At 41.7% G+C, this 15,527-nt stretch overlaps 2 protein-coding genes across 3 annotated transcripts in view; one reads left to right on the forward strand and one right to left on the reverse strand.

Moving 5' to 3' along the window:
• Positions 1-74: 74 nt before the first annotated feature.
• Positions 75-8,717, reverse strand: SPCS3 (signal peptidase complex subunit 3). The gene is made up of 5 exons (XM_072950513.1): positions 8,427-8,717; positions 6,993-7,068; positions 4,976-5,050; positions 1,805-1,920; positions 75-899 (listed from the first exon to the last, which is right to left on the reverse strand). Exons 1-5 carry the CDS (start codon positions 8,567-8,569, stop codon positions 767-769), a joined length of 543 nt encoding a protein of 180 aa, XP_072806614.1. The 5' UTR covers positions 8,570-8,717; the 3' UTR covers positions 75-766.
• Positions 8,718-8,806: 89 nt separating this feature from the next.
• Positions 8,807-15,527, forward strand: part of ASB5 (ankyrin repeat and SOCS box containing 5) — a 62,250-nt gene continuing 55,529 nt past the window's right edge. Inside the window, exons 1-2 of one of the 2 annotated variants that reach the window (XM_072950508.1) lie at positions 8,904-9,007; positions 11,330-11,424. The gene's annotated coding sequence lies outside the window, so the exon portion shown is untranslated. Of the gene's footprint in view, positions 9,008-11,329; positions 11,425-15,527 lie in introns of both variants that reach the window. The other variant, XM_072950509.1, reaches the window with a different exon arrangement.

The raw sequence follows: 15,527 nt of genomic DNA on the forward strand, positions 1-15,527 counted from the left end.
AATTCAGAGGGGAAACCATGCAAGTATTTTCAACTTTCAATGGCAATGTTAAAAAAAAAAAAATCACACAAAGATATAATACCAAGGAACCTTTTTTAGAGAAAGCACTGAAAGACAAACATCTGGTTAACTTAAGAGACTTTACAATGATTTAGAATGATTTACAGCATACAAAGAGGTATTTAGTCTTTAGTGGAGAAAGCTGCTAGTCACCTGTAGGAAAAACAAGCACTGTGGGCATTTCTAAGACAAATGGAATAAAATTCCATCACTTTTGGCTACTTTGTAGACCAGGCTTCTCACCAACTGTCTTAATTTTTCCAGTATTCAGATATACCCAAAAAGAGATAAAAGAGAATGCTTCTAAATCACATCCAATGTGAACTTGCATAAATGCAAGGCATAATCAGAGTTCTTACAACTCCACAGGCACCTGAAAGCTGTAAGTACCCTTCATGCTCACTTCATATTCCATAAGGAATCATGGAAATACAGGGAACACTTCAAACATCAATATTTTACACGTCCTTATTATGTGGTTGTCTTATTCCTGTAATACTTCACTCTGGTGGCCTTTGTTTTTGTTTTTAAAATTAAGTTTAAGTTGCACATTAACCTTTCCCTTCAAATACACCTTTTGACATTCATTCTTACCCCCTCCCCCCAAAAAAAGTACCAACCCCAAACAAATGAAGATGCAAGGGAAGAGATAAATGAGATAGGATTCATTAGGTATAAAAATATGCTGTTTCAAATTCAGAATAATTTAATAACTCTTCGTTATTTCATATGTATCTGGAAACGGGACAGATACATGTCCTGATCCTGTCACAAGAGGTAGGATTCCAGCATTTGGTACAACATTCCAGGATAGGGTTAAAGTGACATTCCTGTTTCCCCTATAAAAAGATATAATAAACAGATGTCAGCAGGAACATTTGTAGTTCAATAAAAACGTTTTAATTCAAGCACTGAGGAATCAAATAGTTTATTTTTAGCGAGCTGTTCCTAACTGGAATTCTGATCTACAAACAAGTTTTGTCAGGTCTTTTGAAATCCAAGACAATGCTGGGAAACTGCAGGCTTCTCACTGCCTGTGTCCCACAAGGACCTAACTCATACAGTCACGGTTATTCCAGTGGTCAACCAAAAAGCTTAAATGAGTAAAACACAGAGAGTATAAAAAGAGATCTGAGCTAGGTATCAGAAGACAATGATTTGAAACCTAACTCTATCATTATCCAGATGAGCTAACTTGAACACATCAAAATCTCTCATGGCTGGAGACATTTCATCTGCAAAACAGGTTTGGTTAAAATAGCTCTCCCTAAAATTCTTTCCAATGTTTACTCACAAAGCTTAAGAGCTACAACTGACTCAAAAGATCATTCCAATTCATTCATTTTGTATAAAGGGAAACTGAGGTTCAGAGATGTTAAGTGAACCAAAACTGGAAACCTCAGAATCAACTCCAGACCACGAACCATGCTGCTTCCTCATTAAGGTTCCTCTGACATCCCAGAAGGAGCCTTGTGGTGCTCATGGTCCTGCTCCCGTGGCCTGAGCATCCATGCTGCAGGCTCCCCTAGTCTGCCACATCCCCCATAATGCAGAGAACTGATGTGTATATCAGAGCCAGGATTTCCACACAGTCTTTCCATTCAGACGGGTATAAATACTTCTCATCTCTCTCAACTTTCCTCTTTTTACCCTCTAATATTTTTCTTTAAAATAAAAACACATCACATCTTTCTCTCCCCCTTCACATATCATCACATGTGAAAAATGACAAAGAATTGCTCACTTGAGACCATTTCCATCGTCAAAGAAAAAATACTTTGTTTTCATATCTTTCAACAGCAGCTTCGGATTATCACCTCGCAGAACAATCTTGTCCCAAAGGACAACTTGGTTCAGAGCCTACGTTAAAATGAAAATTAATTAGATAACTCATCAGAAATAGCGTCTGTTACTTCAGAAATATTGGTAAGCAAATCGTTTAATCCATATGAATGAATCCAACTTTGTGGGAACTGCTAAACATCTTAAAGCAGACAAAATGATCACAAGTGGACAGACATACCAAGGAATCCAACTCTTCTCATACAAAAGGAAGACCCCCCCGAAGGAAGTCACCCCTCTTGCTAATGCCCTCAAGGCTTACACAAGGTTTTCGACTTCCATGCTCTCCAGTGATGCGCTAGGAGACACAGACAGGATTAGCATCCCTGGAAGGGAAGCATTCTTTTAAGCCATTTCTCCCTATAAAATTTCTGAGACCCTCCAACTCAACGTGGGCTCTGCAAGGTGCCAGGGACACAGAACTAATGCCTGTAGATCACAGACTACCAGAGTCTCTCGTGAAAACGCACGTATCTCCAAGGGTTTTAAGTTATCAAGGAATCACTAAAGAAACGAAACATCTTTAATATATTCTCCTTTAAATTAAGAGAACACAGGCACACTATTGTTTTACTATGGCAAAATCCTAGAAATCAGACAATTCTTTTAAGCCACTGTTTTGATATATTATAAATTGTTTGGGAAATTAGAGACATGAAACGGAGAAAAAACACATTTGTAACCATTGCTAAATCCCAAGAAATGTGTTCTTATTAAGCTATTATCCACTGGCTTGTGAGGCCAACTGCCCAGTGGTGGTGACTACATTAACCAAAACAGAATGTGGAGCAGTCGTCAATTTCTAAAACGGGGTTCAGGTCCTCACCTGAAAGCCTCTTACATTAAACAGAAACATCAAGGCTGAAGAACACAGTCTAAGATGTGCCAAAGCAAAATGGCTTTTTATGTATATTTATTCATTCACCAAAGCAGTAATCTGCCAAATTTCAAACTGTTTTAACTTACTAGTCATGCTGGAATAAGCCAGAATTATGAATATGACTTAGGTATACTCGTCACCAAGGTGACATATTTATTTGGATCATTTGCTGAGACTTTTGGAATAATACTTGTGTTTACAGTTGTTACTCTTCAGAACAGCTTTTTCTAACTGTTTAACACTTTCTCGATTCTTAAGGGCAGGGATCAAAACTTTTCAACCTCATATTTATAGTGCCTAACAAAATATCTTCCATATAAGGTATGCTCAAAATATATCTACAATGAATTGAAGTGCAAAAAATCCTAGTTAACTAATCAAACCAATCAACAGATAAAACTGATTAATTTGTCATCCCCTGAAAATGAATACAGTTCAAATAAAATGTGGAAGTAGACTCATCTCTAACTACGAATTATCTCTAGGCTGGGCCTTATAGCAAGACGTAATGGTAACTCAGGTGAAGACAACATAGAAGCACATTTTAATTCCACAGATTTCACCTTCAGAGTTTAATTCATGTATCAGAATATTCACTTTACACTTTTACGACCTAATAAGATTTCTGTTTTAACAATATGCTATATAAATCTCTCAACCCTTACTCTGTCTGCAACAAAAGCTCTAAATCAGACTGGGCTAATACATTTCAATCACAAACTAAGTTTTAATATTGTTAAAATAGGTTTTAATTTAGTCGTTTAATAGCTTTTAATTATAAAACATCTGATAAATTCTAACATGATTAAAGAGACTACCTTAAGAATTCAGGTTGGTGAATCCTGTCCAACTCAACACAAAGTAATATATTTCTCAAGAGAAATTAATCATAGATATATGGCTTAATAAAAGACTATCAAAACAGCTCACAACATGTATTTAAAAAGGAAAAATATAAATATTTAGACGGATTTTAAAATAATCTAAGAGATGATTCACAAATTAGCCATCTTTACAGCTTCTGATTACATGACTGGGTAATGACAGTTCTAAGCACAGGTCACAATTTTGCCGATTCAAGTATCTTGCCGTCTAGCTCTCTAATGGTAGCTGTGGAAAGAAACTATTTTAGATGAAAGAGGACTACAGCTGAGGAGCAATTCTGCCTCTCCCCCTTCTATCTTCTCGCTGGTAATTGTCTCCAAAGGTGTTTGAGCACAGGTTGTTTTGAACACCAACCCCAAACTCTGCATCTTTTTTTTTTTTTTTTTACAAATTATGTTCATGAGACACATCACTATTATCATTAGGTGACATTATTGATTGTGAATGTAAAGGTGCATTTCAAACAGCCTTCCTGGCTAATGCTGAAGTTCTCTCAGACAACCCTTTACAAGCTCTCTCTGTTTCCTTAAGCCTTCAGTGTGGCCGAGCCGCTCCAAAGAGGAGCAGACAGCCCAGCTCAGCCGTTCTCCCACGACTTACACCTCTTCAACCGGTGATTTCTTGCAGGAATCTTTTTAAGCCACTTTTCCATTTGTGACAATTAGTTTATTTAAAACTAGATAATATAATCTACTCAACTGGGTACATACAGCTAAACTTTGCAAAATGCTGAAAGTGAATGAATAAACGTGCGTAGCAGGGCTGACCTCTTGCCCTTCAGAATTCCTCTTCTTCCTCCAGGGTATTTGCCTGTTTCAGGACGCATGTGATAATCTCAGTGTCTGTCCATACAGCTAGTATCAGTAAAGTTTAACGTCTTTTCCTTTTATTTTAAATTGAGAAATACATGAATCAAATTTTGGTTTCCAGTGTGATGCACGAGGAGCTTGGAGGCTGCCACTCCATCCTAACATCTTATAAAAAGCTGAACAAACTGAAAAACTAGCAACTCTTCTTAGATCCATGCGAAAAGAAACAGTAGCTCTTAATCGTTTTCCTTATATACCTATGGACTACCTTGCTCGCACCCCTTTCTTGGGAACCACAGTCCTGGGCACTGCAGAAACAGAAAGGCAACAGACAGAATCTACCAAAGGAGATCACGTTTTCTTAGTACAATCACCTCTCCATGAGCTTGTGATTTTTACTAAATTACTCAGGTCAGATATTTTGAATATATAAAAGTTACATATTCCTGAAGAATGAGGTTTTCAATGTCTACTAAAATACTTCTACATATATACTTACATTATTTTTTGTTGAATATTCTGCTGATAAATAAAGAAACAACTGCTTAACATTCCAATCAAATATATTTTCTAGATGTAAATAAATCAAGGAATATAAAATCATAACGCAGCATGTAACTTTAAAACAGATTTTAGTTATTCTTAAATTAACTATTCACAGCAATACTGATACTAAAATTAAAATTGAAAAAAAAAGAGAGGTGGCCAGAAACATACAAGGCCACTAATTTAATAAAAATATATAAAAGATAGTATATTGCTCATTCCAAAATCAAAAACTATCAGTGAGATTATCAGCATCCTCCCCTGCTCCTCTAAGCATCACTACCTGAGATACTTTGATTAGTAAGAAAATAACCGAGAAATACAAAACTTAAGTTTTCTGTAAAATCAGCCGACTGTCTAAAAGAAACAGGATTTAATATTTCAAGACTCTATGACTCCACTGGAGTTCTAAAGTATAAGCAATCATCGCAGTACAACTTGTTATACAAAAGTGAGCTAGGCTCAAGTACAGTAAATTGTCCACCACGTTGCTTTTGTACACATGCCAGTAGAGATTAGAGATCAAAACGTCTCAATCCGTGAAATGCTATATAATAAGAGGATGCAGCTTACCAGAGTGGAAAAAACTCCCCAGGATTAATTATTAGACTGATGTCACTGAGAAATGAACTGAGTTAATGTTTGGATTTCATTAAGTATCATATGCAAATAGTTAAGTCACTGTATTACATGCATTTAGATACTAACAGTGACATGTTCATGACACTCTGCTCTTAGATGTGTGTATCCACTAAAAATCCCTACAAAATTCAGAAGTCTTGGGTCTCTCTTTAAGAACAGGTACGATTTCAAGTTATTGCAGCAGTTATATGGAAATCTGACTATACCAATGATGAGATGGAAAATACAGAATAGTTGAGATATCAGGAAATTTCACTCTAATTGCCCAGATACAAAAAGTTCGTATTTTTACACTAGATCCAAACTCCTTCTCAAAGGTTTAAAAAAAAAAAAAAACAGACAAAGACTTAAAAGCAGAAGTTTAACAAAGGATTTTTCTGCTGGTGTACTTTACTTCCTAAAAAAGTGCCTATAAGAGAACTAATTCCTAGTCTACTTCTAAACCCAGTCATTTATTTCTAAAAAGTCAAGTTAAAAGCTAATTCCAGGTAGCAAAGAGGCATGTGAGGTAAACTCCCCAGGTACATAACCTACTTCCACTGTTCAGACAGCTGCTTTACACAAGTTCAGACAGTTCACTCTCCATAACCAGTTCTAATCCTAGGGTCTGGTCAGGTGAGATCCCAGAAGTGGCAGGAACAACGCTGCCAAGATAGTAATCTAAGGCCCTAAAAGGAGATTAAACCGGCCTAAATGATCAGAGTGGTCAAAAGGTGAAAATTCCAAATACAGAGAAAATATTTAAATCACCTACATTTAAAGTAACTCTTAATTGTTAAGATTTCTCTGACTTGTATTATAAAAGTACTTATAAAAAGAACTATAATGGCAAAATGCTAATAAGCTTTACCATTAATCATTTGATAATGACCTTCTGAACCACAGCACATGCAGTCAACATTTTTTAACACATGCTTCTCTACACTATCACAAAATATGGACACACTCTTTGGGACTGTACATGAAATATTACATCCAGGTAGGCTGAGTACTGGTAACATTCCTCCTTCTTTAATCTACATGATCTAATTTTATTTTCTTTCCAAAATACAGATTCAAACTCCTGTAGCTTAGATCTATTTAATGTTTCTGTGAAGAATTTAAAGTGTGTTCACACAACAGTAACTCATGAATCTGGAAATAAGCTTTCTCAGGGTGTGAATGAGGCCTTATTAACACGATTATACTGAAGAAAACACAGGTATACAAATTTCCAATGTTTGGCTGATTCCATGGGTAAACATAGTTACCGTCCCCCAAATCACTAAACAGCATGTGTATCATCATAAAACTAGAGAAAAGGCAATGAAAAATTTTCTTAAAAGGATATCAGCAGTTATATCAAATGTAATGAATCCCAGATCACTTCTTTCTCTAGGTCCAGTGAAGTCTTCTACATTTTTTCTGGAAGTAAAGATAATAGTTTTACCATCTTTCAAACGTAACAGCATAGAAAATTCACAAATTTCTTACATAAAACAAAAGACAGGGACTATTGGGTGCACAGGTGAGACAGCGAACCCACAAAGAAACAAAAATCAGAGAAACTTTAAGTGTGCAAACAGGATAAACACTCCAATCCGCCATAACCGTAGGTCTTCAGTTATTTCCATTCACTTGCCTTGAAAAAGTCCCTAACAAAACCCAAGGGGAGATAAAAGCTGCTCAAAGAAAGTGTAAATACTTTATGTCAAGTGATTTGGTAGAATGAGTAGAAGAAAATTACAGGTGACAACAAGGTGGTGTGGAAACCAGGGAGAAAATGAACTGCTATTTACTGTGCACTTACTGCGTGTCTGGGTCAGATCCACTCTGTACTTTTCCCAATTATCTCAATCCTCATAACAAGCCTAGGGGTTGGGTATCACTTCCACTTAAGACGAAAGTAAATGAAGGCTCAGAATGGCAAAAAACATACAAACAAACAAAAAAAAACTTGCTCAAGATTCACAGTAACTAAACCCTCCCAGAACAGATAGTGGTCGTGTTTTCCAGCCTGGGTCTATATGAACCAAAAAAACGGTATCTAACAGACATGAATATCTGGGGGAAAAAATTTTTTTAAGTGGGGGATACCTATTAGATGACTGGCTTGTTGACGATTCTGACTTAGAGATAAAACTAAGGTTGAAGAACGAGAGAGCACATGTTGGAAGATGACACAGAGAAGAAAGGAGAACCAGGATTTTTAAAAAAATGCCACTAATCGAAGGAAAAAAGTGTTAGAGAATAAAAATCAGCAAGAAAACAAAATAGGCATTAGCGAAAGGACAATGTCATTTCAAGATTCTACTTTGGGCATTTTCGCAGATTTAGTCAAGCGGTTGGCCCTTCAAAAATAACATTAAAACCACGCCGGGATCTATCAGGGCGCCGGGATGCCGGATCCTCCCCGGGCATCCTAGCCTCGCCCGCCGACTCGGAGCCGCCGCGGAGGAAGGACAGACGGACACGGGAGGGGCTGTCCGTCCGAGGCGCGAGCTGGGGAGCCCCCGGCCGGCGCGGGGGACGGCGGGCGGCGGGCGGCGGGCGGCGGCCGCTGTGCTGTTGTGTTGCTCCCTCATTGGCCGCGCAGCCGAGGGAAGTGAGGAACAGGAAGGAAGCGGCGGCACCGACCGAGCAACGCTCAAAATTAAAATTTAAGAGCAAGCCCGGGAATGCGCGCGGAGGGTGGGAGCCCAGGGGGCGCCTGGCGGGGTCGGGGGAGGCCGCCCTGCCCGCCGCCCGCCGCCCTCCCCGGCCCGGGCCCCGGCCGCACTCACAGCATGATCCGAGAGACGTGCAGCCGCACCGGGACGCTCCGGTCTTTGAAGGCGGTGGTGATGAAGCAGCCGAAGGTGAGCGCCGCCATCACGCTCAGCGAGAAGGCGAACAGCGAATTCGCCCGCGACAGCACCGTGTTCATCGCGGCCGAGCCCCCGAGCCCCGCTCCACACGCACACCCGGGACCCCGTTCCGGCCGCGGACCGGCTCCGTGCGATCCGCGCCGACTACGCCGCGCGCGTTCCGGGGGCGCGCGCCGCCGCCGCCCCGCCTCCTTTCCGGTCCCGCGACGCGCGCGAGCCACCCGGACACACCCACCAGCGAGCCGGCGCGCGAGCTGAAGAGACTGCGCGGCGCGCGGGCCCGCCCCTCCGCCCGCGGCCTGGCTCCGCCACCAACCAGCGACGGCCAGGGGCGGGGTTTCGCCACGGAAGGCCCGCCTCCCGGGTCCTCGCTTCCCCTTCTCCGGCCCGGAGCCGCCCACCCGCTTTTCTCCCGCCTTGCGTCCGGTGGTCTGGGCTGCGGCTTCCAGAGCGCTTAGGTTCCGTTCATGTGCGCTTAAAACCGGCGGCGAGGCAAGGTAGTTTGCTGTGTGTCCTGACGTGTCGTGTTTGGAAGCATCACTGAACGAAACGAGGGGCTTCCCCTTTGTCACCCCTGGTCAATGTTAGAACTTCAACATTTTGGGGAGGGCTTGGGGGCCCTTTTACTTTCCACGCCCTCCCTTAGACCAGTTTCTATTAATACTTTGTCTTCCAGCGGCAGCTAAATCTGTTTTAGACGATAAGGACGATGGTGCCGGTTCTGGATAGTTGCATTTTTAGCAGGGAGTATCCGGTAACTGAAAGGATGACCTCCTTGGGTTCTTTGGATCAAAGGAGGTGATGGCTGTGAAATGAATACGCGGCCCAAAATGTAATTTAAATGCTTATTTATATAAAATATTTAATTTGTATCATATATAGGTAAAGAAATATATAACCTAAAATAACATACAAATTCATAATTTAAAATGAGCAAGCCATCAGTACATAAGGGCCCTGAGGGGCTGTAGAGTTCAGACCGTGCCAATCCCCGACCTTAAATATACTCTCTTCATTTTGCAGCTGGGGATTTTTGTAATTATAAAAATGGGATTCAGAGGGTCCAGTAATCAGCTGAACTCTTTTTTTTTTTTTAAGTTTTGCGTCGATAAACCAAAAGAGTCTAGCAACCCCAGAGACACCGGCAGACCGGAACGTGATGGTCTGACCCTGGTGCTGCTTTCTGTCATCTGTTTGTCGGGCCCTTGCTTCTTTGCATTCTTCATCACTCAGTTACGTTTCGTGCGACCATCCCAGTAGGATTATTACTGAGTGCCTACTAAGCCCTGTATGGTTCTAGGCTTCGAGAGTAGAGGGCTATTAAGACAAGTCCCTGCTAAGTTAGAGTTGAGCCAAGTAATGAAAAACAGATAAACTGAACTAAGGAGCGATCCTTACTTGAATTTTTACCCTAGGTTTTCATCTTCCAGGTAGCCACAGTTTACTAGTACAGCAGTGATTTACTGAATGCCTGCTGTGTTGCACATGATACAGAGATGTGTACTAACTGCTTTCTGCCCCCCTGGAGTTTATAATCTGGTGGAGTCAATAAACTAAGAACACAGAAGTCTGAAACGTGAAATATAAATACCAAGGAAGTCACAAAATGCTGTGGACTTGAGAGGAGGAAGAAGTTACATCTTTGGTCATCTGAAACAAAGCAGCATCTATAAAATATTTAGCACAGTGTATAAACGACACAATTAGGTATTCTTATTACAGGATGACTTTAAAAAAATAAAAGGGTGATTATTGTAACAAGTGTTGATGTTCAAGATGAGCATTCCGAAAGATACAGGACTGCAAGTATAGGTTTATCTAAGAGATACCCAGTAGTCTGGTCCAGCTAAACAACGCATGTATAAAAGATTAGTTGGAAAAGAGGCTACAGAGGTAAATTAGGGGCTTGTTGTAGAAAACCTGGCCAAGGAGTTGGAATCTTATATCACAGGAAATTACATATTAAGCAAGAGTAGCATCACTGAACTACGGCCGTTTACAAGTTACATGTCGAGAGTAAGTGACTGAGGTTGACGACAGTAGAACAGAAAAAAAGGAAGACTGACAGGGACGTTTCAGAGTCAAAATCTGTGATTTAGCGACTGCTTAGATAGTGTGCCAAATACAGAGGAAAGTAGGTTGTGAAAGCACAAATGAAATTACTATTATTGTTATGACATGATGGCTTGAATTTGAGTGACTGGGTGTTCCACAAACACATACAGGTCCACGATAGGGCCAGAATAGGGATGTGGTGGGGGAATTCTCTCATTCTGTTGTAATTCTTTCATTATTTCTTTGGATTGTTTAGATATTTAATTGTATTGTGTACATTAGAGAACACTTTACCTTCTTTTCACTTCTTTTGTTTCTAAGTGTTTTCATTTGTCCATCACAGTAGCTAATATTTCTAGCAAAATCCTCAATAAGATGCTGGCTTTGAGATATGTGTGTGTGTGTGAGTATATATATATAAAATATTGATACTAAGGAAATACCCACTAATTCCTTTTTTATTGTGAAGGGTTTTGTTTTTGTTTTTGTTTTTTTACCATGAATGAGTGTTGAATTGTTTTCAAATGCATTTTCTGTATCTTTGGATGTGATCCCTAGCTCTGTGGTATAGACTGAATGTTTGTGACTCTCCCTACCCCAGAATTCATATATTGAAATTCTGACTCCCAGTGTGATGGTATTAAGAGATGGGGCCTCCAGTAGGTGATCAGATTGTGGGGGTAGAACCCTCATGGTAGGTTGAGAGCCCTTTTGAAAGAGACCCCAGAGAGGTCCCTTACCCCTTCCTTGATTTGAGGGCACAGGGAGAAGACTGCTGGTCTGTGAACCAGGGAGCCATCTCGCACCAGACGCTGAATCCACCTGCACCATGATCTTGGACTTCTGAGCCTCCAGAACTGTGAGAAATGAATTTCTGTTGTTTATAAGCCACCCATTCAATGGTAGTTTGTTATAGGAGCCAGAACCAACTAAGGCACTCTGTTAATATGGTGGGTTATATGAATGGATTCCTAATGTTGAGCCATTGCACATTCCTGGAATAAACTCCACGTGGGCATGAGGAATTAAGTTTTAATATGCTCTTATACCTTGTTTTCTAATTCTTCTTTTAAGCTTTGGCCATAAATATCCATAGTTGACATCAATCTGTGTTTTTCTTTTTTATGGATTGTTATACTATTATTGTATTATTATATTCAAATTAGAAAATGAATTTGTAAGATTTCCTTGGTTTTCTATGCAGTGGGATACTTACGTAGCATTTGGATTATCTGATCGTTAACAATTGGGTAGAAACTACCTTGAGATGTAACTCTTCTGTTTTGATGGTTATTGTTGCTTCTCATTAGCTATGTGTGTGCTTTCTTTTTTATTATTTTAGTTAGTCTTTTTTCTTTGTGGGCTTTTCAAAGACACAAATTAATTGTGTTTTTGTTTCTCCTCCCATCTTTATATTTCCGTTTTATAAAATCTGTTAAGTAATATTATGTCTTCATAATAAATGGTAGCCTTTAGCATCAGAAAATATTCTTCTTTTACTCTTAATGTTTTTTAATCTGAATTCTAGTGAGTCAAATACCAGGATTTCATGGTAGGAAACTGAGGCTGTTGTTTATCTAAAAGGACACTATGGACCTCAGTTAAGGTTTAGTGCTTTTTGACTGAATATCTTTCACTCTTTGATAATTTCTGCTGAGACCCTAACGGCAGTAATGAGGGGAGGGACTGGGGGGCTTGGTCGGCGCTTGAGTGAATAGGAAGTGGTCAAGGAGGGACAACACGCTTAGCTATATTTCCTAAGAGTAGGAAGACCCCTAGCATAAAGGTAATGTTTCCATCTTATTTGCAAATAATTACTCTTCTGTGACACCATCTGGGTACCAGTTAACTGGCATGTCATGGAGGACTGTTTCATGGATGAAGGCAGAAGGTATGAGACTTGCTGGTCAGAGACTGAGGACTTTGTTACTCTTGGCACAGCACACAGCATGAGCTTCACGTCCCTCCGAGTCCCTCAGGGGTGACGCAAAGTGCCCGGATGTATGTCATGCACATGCACCATTTGCATTTCATCCGAGCAATGTTGAGCTTGAGGAACCTACCCTTCCATACCAAGCAGTAAGCAAGGAGACACGACCTCCTCTGTCAGGTAGCTCAGTGCAGGTGCAGCCCTGCAACGGCCTGAGTAAGAAGTCAGGGCTGCACATCGCTGGCTTACCCAGCAAAACGTGTGCAAACGTAAGACATCTGAATAAGACTTCTCTTGCAGTACGTAGTTTCCAAAAGTTGGGTGCATTTAAGATTGTGATAAATGACAAACTGCCTTCAGATAGATTGTGCCCATTTACACTCCAGGCACAGTTAACAACCATGGAGTTTTTGTTTGTTATGCTGAGCTGATTGCTAATTTGCATTTCTGAATGTAAGTGAGGTTAGATACGAAGTATGTTGGTTGCTCATTTCCTGTGAATTGCCTATCCCAAATCTTCAGCTATGAATTACCGTCTGCCGCTTCCTTGCTTGATTTTCAAGACCTCAGATGCTCTGAGTCCACCCCACGTTACCGAATTCATTTCTCCAACACTCACTTCTCCCTTCGCTCACCATCTCCTGGGTCTGTCATCTCCTCACATCCTGTGCCTTCACCCATGTTCCCTTCACTCAGAACGCCCCCTCTTCTGTAATCCCGTCACATTCTTTCTTCCCATTCCTTGGGTTCCAACTCAAGCTTCCCTGCCTCTCCCAAATATTCCTTGACAAGTTCTACTTACCTGGACTTCCTTGCTTTGAACTCTTACAGAAAGGAACTTCATAAACCAGAATATGTTAACTTGGTTAATGAAAGACCTATAATTCCTCAAGACTGCTAAGCAGACCATACCAGTCTTACACTTCTGGAAGTCTTATTTCTATGCATTTCTTTATAGACAGGAAACTAGAAGAACAAAACAGTTCAGCAGAGGGAAAAGCACTTTCTGGGCGTTTGAGGGGACACAGGGCTATGGAGTTTTAAAAACTTGCTGCTTGCAGGTCATTTTATTTCTGTCTTAAGTTGTTTCAAGTGTGACTCTTATGGCTCATAAGGAAATTTAAGAATATATTTCAGGTTTTGTTACAGTATGTACATTTCTTTTCCTTCTTACTTACATCAGAATTACCTTTTCAGCCCGAGGCCCTTCGAATGAAGCAGATAGTCCACTCAGGGGGCCGTGCGGCTCCTGGAAAAGCCCATCGTCGGCCAACCCTCTGCAGTGTTTCTCCAGGCAGCTACCCTTCCACACTTCTGTCCTGTCCTCTGTCACTCTTTGCGTCTCGGCTTTGCCCTCTGGTTCTCCATTTGCATCTCAGGCCCTCCTTTCTCAGACTTGCTTTTTGAGCCCAGCCTTCCAGTCCCCTGTCCGTGGCCCCTCTGTGTGCTCTGACTGTCCGCCTGTGTGACAGGTTAGCTCGTGGGTTCACAGCCGCCTGCCCCACGTGCACCAGAACAGTATGCGGAGCATCCTCAGGGGTGGGAGTTGGAAGTTTTACCCGAGACCTTTGGTTTCTGTGAATCTGTACCTCACCCTCCCGAGAAAAGGGAAAAGCAAGAAGCCCTTCCATATTCTCTAGAGAGTCAGAGGCATCCGGAAGTTGTCCGGAAGTTACTGGGATTCTTTAGGCAGACTAGGCAGTTAGTATCCAGCTTCTCTGTTCCTGGTATCCAGACAGTGGTCCTTTCAGGAAAGTGAGAAGCTGCCTGTGAATCGTGTGACATTCTCTTACTTGAAGAGCCAGATAACCCTTCTCTCTTCCTGGCCGCCTCAGACTCACCAGAAACCCACTGTCAAAACTCTCTCTCTGACACCTGCGGCGGACATCTGGTCACTGGGGAGCCCAGGTTCTAATTTACATCCCTGCACACACATCCCGAGGAGCTCATCCCAGCTGGAGCAGATGGACCTGTGAAGAGCTGTCCCCTGCGGGCTGGCTTCAGGGCATCATGTGTGAGTGTGCAGTTTGCCCAGGACCCGGTTGTAACACTTCAGACCCCCAAAGCTCTAGGGTCGAGAAGTCCAGAGGTTCAGACCATGCCTCTTGAGATTTATTACCTTTAACTCATTTGTGTTCTCTGGAGGAAAGTCTCTAGATGTCCGCCGGCAACAAAGCCAGCTGCATCTGGGGTGGATATAAACGGGGGGAATAGTTCCCGGGACCGTGTAGAAGGCTTAACACCATAGGCCTGAGACTCCTGCCCTGAGAAGTACTTGCTTGCAGGGTTGGCCCTTGGCCGGCATCTGGGAGCTTGGCCAGTAACAGTTCCACGGTTCCCTGCACTGGTATAAAACTTCTCCTAAGGGATCGAAATGTCTCCTGTTCTGAAGCTGTCGGCAGAAACACCTGCTTTTCTTCAGAGAGTCTGGAATGTTGGTACGTGCTGGGCAGAGGGTCTCTTTACAACGATCCCCAAGTGAAAACCCTGGGCCCCCGTGAATCAAACCTGTAAGGATGATGTCCTGCAGACTTCTCCCCCAAATCAGACATCGCCGGGTCCTGGCTTTCTGCGCACTAAAGCTCGTGACCCAGCATGTGCAGTCAGGCGGCACCCCACTGTACTGTATTTAGTCAAAACTCCCAGTTTTCTTGAATGCTAAGAATTTCATAGGTCTGTATCTGTTGGTCTAATTAACTGCTCTGATTTGAAAGCATGATAAAACATTGCCTGACTTCTTGAGAGGGCCACATGCTTACAGCCGGATGGACCCTTAAGGGCCCAAGGCGCCAGGGGGACTGGGTTCTATCTCCAAGGTATTCATATTTCCGAAGGGATGAAGCCTAGACCCAGGAGACAGCTCTCGGATATAAAAGCCAGGACTGGGTATGTCTAGAAAAACACATTTACATTCCATATGGTTAGGGTGAAAACCAGCATCCTTCCCATCCCAAAGAAAGATTTTGTTCATGCTTTTGTTTTTTTCTCTCCCCTTTTGGGAAGGAGAGGACCAGCTGTCTCTCACAGGTGTA

The sequence above is a fragment of the Vicugna pacos genome, chromosome 26 (genome assembly GCF_048564905.1).
Source record: "Vicugna pacos chromosome 26, VicPac4, whole genome shotgun sequence".
Taxonomy (NCBI): Eukaryota; Metazoa; Chordata; class Mammalia; order Artiodactyla; family Camelidae; genus Vicugna; species Vicugna pacos.